The sequence below is a fragment of the Ambystoma mexicanum genome, chromosome 9, assembly GCF_040938575.1.
Source record: "Ambystoma mexicanum isolate Mex_15411 chromosome 9, UKY_AmexF1_1, whole genome shotgun sequence".
In the NCBI taxonomy this organism is placed as follows: Eukaryota; Metazoa; Chordata; class Amphibia; order Caudata; family Ambystomatidae; genus Ambystoma; species Ambystoma mexicanum.
The window spans coordinates 1,465,860,067-1,465,863,835 of NC_090931.1; the positions used below are offsets into that span (position 1 = coordinate 1,465,860,067).

The following is a 3,769-nucleotide window of genomic DNA, read 5'->3' on the forward strand; positions in this document are numbered from 1 at the left end:
GCGCTAAGTATGGTGTGGCCCGTCGCGTGCGCGCACCCTTAGCGCAGTTAGCGGCAGCGTTAACTACGATGCCGCTAATGGCATCGTAGTTCACGGTCACGGGTCATGATCGGACCTGGCGGAAAACGATGGCGGTAACCATTTACCGCCATCGTTTTTCACTTAGCGCCAGGGTCGTAATGAGGCCCAGGGTGATTTAGCAGTTTGTTTTTCAGATCCCCCCTCACTTAAAGGTCTGTGTTGGGGAAGTCGGACAGAAACACTGGAATGATTTAGGAAATTTGGATTTCAGAACACCTCCACTTAAAGGCCTGTGTTGGGGAAGCTGGACAGAAAAATTGGGATGATTTAGGAATCTTACATTTCAGACCCTCTTCCCCTCCTCTTAAAGGACTATATTGAGGATGCTGGACAGAAAAATTGGGATGATTTAGGAATTTTGGATTTCAGACCACCTTCCCCTCCTCTTAAAGGACTGTATTGGGGATGCTGGACAGAAAAATTGGGATGATTTAGGAATTTTGGATTTCAGAACCCCCTTCAACTTAAATGCCTTGGTTGGGCAATCTGGTTCACATGTCAAATAGGATTACCCAATTAAATTACAGGCTATAGTTTTCAGCATGCACTGGTAATGAGCTTTGTTAGTTTTGAATGTTAACACTAACCTCATTACGACCCTGGCGGTAATCCGCCGTCATTACCGCCATGGCGTAATGAACGTTAACGCCGTGGGACGATGGTGTAAAGTGCGCCACATTACGACCCATCGCGCACGAGCATTATGCCATGGCGGTAATGTAAACAGCGCCATGGCGGTAATGCCCCCAAAACGGCACCTACCGGCATCGTATGCGGCGCAAGGTGCACCACCGCCACCGCCGTACATAGCGGTGACCGTAGTTAGCGGTCACCGCAATTAGCGTTGACCGTAGATAAGCGGAACCGGAAGTAGCGTCACCGCGGCGGAACGGGAAAGAGCACGGCGGCCATCTTTAAAAACACAATCCATTGCCATCCTCCGAAACCACTGGACATCCGAGCCTGAGACCCCGCCAATACCGGCTTCAACCTTCTACCTGCAGGAAGATGCCTAAAGTTTTGAAAAAAGCCTGTGACCGCCAGCGGCAAGACCGCTTCTCCAGAGAGGAGCTCACCATTCTAGCGGAGACCCTACAGGAGAACGCTGCAGTGGTATTCTCCAACCAACTGACAAGACCGGCCATAACCAAGAAGAAGGCCATATGGGCACTGGTAGCTCAGCGGGTCAGTGCCGTGGGAACGACACCCCGCAATGTCAAACAGTGCCGCAAGCGGTGGGACGATCTCCGGCTCAGAGTCAGGAGCATACTATCAGCCAACATGAACCTGGCAATGGCAACTGGGGGAGGATCGGAGTCCCCTATAAAATTGCAGCCATGGGAGGAAATCTGTGCCTCCACAATCGGAATGCAGAGCATTGAAGGAGTAGGAGGAATGGAGAGAGGAGCCCCGACATCGGGCGATGCAGGTAGGTGGCTCAAATCAAGGCATGCAAAGTCCATTCATGTGAAGTACAATGTTGGCCCATAGTGTGAATGCAACACATCAGCAGGAGACTGCCCACAGATACATCCGATCTGCACCCTGTACACATGCAGCATGCACACCCTAACTGCAGGCACCCACATACCTCCATGCTACTTCCACACAAAAGGGAGTCAACTTTTTTCCCCTGCATGAAATGTGCCACATGTACTAACTGATGAGATGCCAGTCGCCACAATGCCCGGCCAATGTCCGCAGACCCATCAATAACACTCTCCCTCCTCTGTCCCACCACAGGCTCAAATTCCGACCTTGAGGAAGAGGACACCACAGCCTCCACACCCACCAAGAGGGCCAGGCCAACTGTGCCAACGCCACAACCCTCCACCTCTGTCGTCCCGAGGAAAACACCACAGCAGGCAAAATCCATGCAAGGGAAACAGGACAGGGCACAGACAGCCACCCCAGCAGGCAGTACAGCAGCAGCAGCAGCAGCAGCAGACATCACACCAATCATGCCCACAGAAGCCACAGCCTCTGCTGCAAGCAGCACACTTGGGGAGACTGCTGCCATTGCTGCCTCCTCCGATAGTGAAGCAGGGACCTTTGAGGAGAGTGATGTCAGGAGCCCCACAGGCCACCCTCATTCCCCCTACCTGTCCCTAAGCAGCCCGCATGTGGATGCCACACAGGGTCAGCCAGAGGATGACGATTGGCCAGCCACTCCATCCCCGCTGCAGGGGCAGATCAGCCCAATGGGAATGCCACTGCCATTAGCCATGGCCCAGAATCCCAACCATTCTCTGGAGGCGATTGCCACCCGGCAGCAGCAACTTTCCTCGCTGCTCGAAGAACATGTTGCTGAATGTGGGGGGTCAAGTGCAGCAATGGATAAATGTGCTGAGACTGTGAAGGCAGCTATAGAGTCGTCCACAAAGGACATCTGCGCGGAACTAGCTGCTGTGCGGCACGCCATCACTGACCTTGTGCAGACAATACGGGCCATGCGTCCAAATGAGCAGGCAGGATCCTCCTCGGTTGCCAGCTCGACACCGAGCAGCCCCATCCGCCGATCGGGGAGGAACCTCCGCAGCACAGGCAGGGGTGCCCCGGGGGCCAGTGGAGGGGGCTGCCAATAGTGGCCGGACAGTGTAGGAATCCTACTACTGACACTGCTGCACAGACCAACTCACACCTTTGTTGGGATTCCAGGGGGGGGGGAGGGTGGAGGGGGGAGTGGGTGTGTTGGGGTGTGCAGGGGGGTGGCGGGGTGGTGTGTTGGGGAGTTAAGGGGGGAGTTTGGGGGGGGTGTGTGCAGGGGGGAGGTGGGAGGTGGGAGGGGGTGTGTTGGGGTGTGCAGGGGGGTGGCGGGGTGGTGTGTTGGGGAGTTAAGGGGGGAGTTTGGGGGGGGGGGTGTGCAGGGGGGAGGTGGGAGGTGGGAGGGGGTGTGACACGACAGTACATAGTTCAAATACAGTTTATTCGTTTCACAAAAGGAAACGTGTGGACATTTTCATTGCGTATGTGTGCTTTATTGGTGTCCAGTCCTCAGTGTGCATGCCCCAGAGTCACACAGTGCCCCAAGTGCTGTCTCCATGCGATGAACACCAGCCGTGTGTGCTAGAAGCAGTGGTTGATGATACTTTGGCGCATGGCACGCCCCTCCTGTGCATCGCCTCCTCCATGTGGTGGCGCCCCTTCTGCACCCTCCTCATCCTCATCCTCATCGTCAGGTGGTTGCAGTTCTGCGTCAGGGGGCAGGGGCACATTCCGTCTGACGCACATATTGTGCAGCATGACACATGCCATGACGATCTTTGCCACCTTCTCATGGCCATACAGGAGTGCCCCACCAGACCTGCTGAGGCTTCGGAACCGTGCCTTCAGGAGGCCGAATGTCTGCTCTATGACCACACGAGTACGTGTATGTGCACGGTTGTAGTCCTCCTCGTGCTGGTTCTGCGGGTTCCGGACTGGCGTGAGGAGCCACCTCTTCAGGGGGTAGGCTGCATCACCTGTATGTAGGCGAGAATGTATGTGTCAGTCATGTTGTCTGTCCAGGAACATGATGTCCCACCATGGCTGGCATGGAACTGTTACCTTGGCTCACTTCTACATGCACTAATTGATTCACACTATGCAACCAGTATATGCCCATTGCTGCCATGGCCTGTTTAGCATGCCATCACCCTATGTATGCAGAGGGGTTTAGTGCATTGTGAGTGGCCTTCCTCTGTATCCG

The 3,769-nt window shown here is 54.9% G+C and overlaps 1 protein-coding gene across 1 annotated transcript; it reads left to right on the forward strand.

The window, feature by feature from the left end:
* The first annotated feature begins 812 nt into the window (after positions 1–812).
* Positions 813–2,710, forward strand: LOC138489225 (nuclear apoptosis-inducing factor 1-like). The gene is made up of 2 exons (XM_069616903.1): positions 813–1,510; positions 1,825–2,710. Exons 1-2 carry the CDS (start codon positions 1,090–1,092, stop codon positions 2,664–2,666), a joined length of 1,263 nt encoding a protein of 420 aa, XP_069473004.1. The 5' UTR covers positions 813–1,089; the 3' UTR covers positions 2,667–2,710.
* The last annotated feature ends 1,059 nt before the right edge of the window (positions 2,711–3,769 follow it).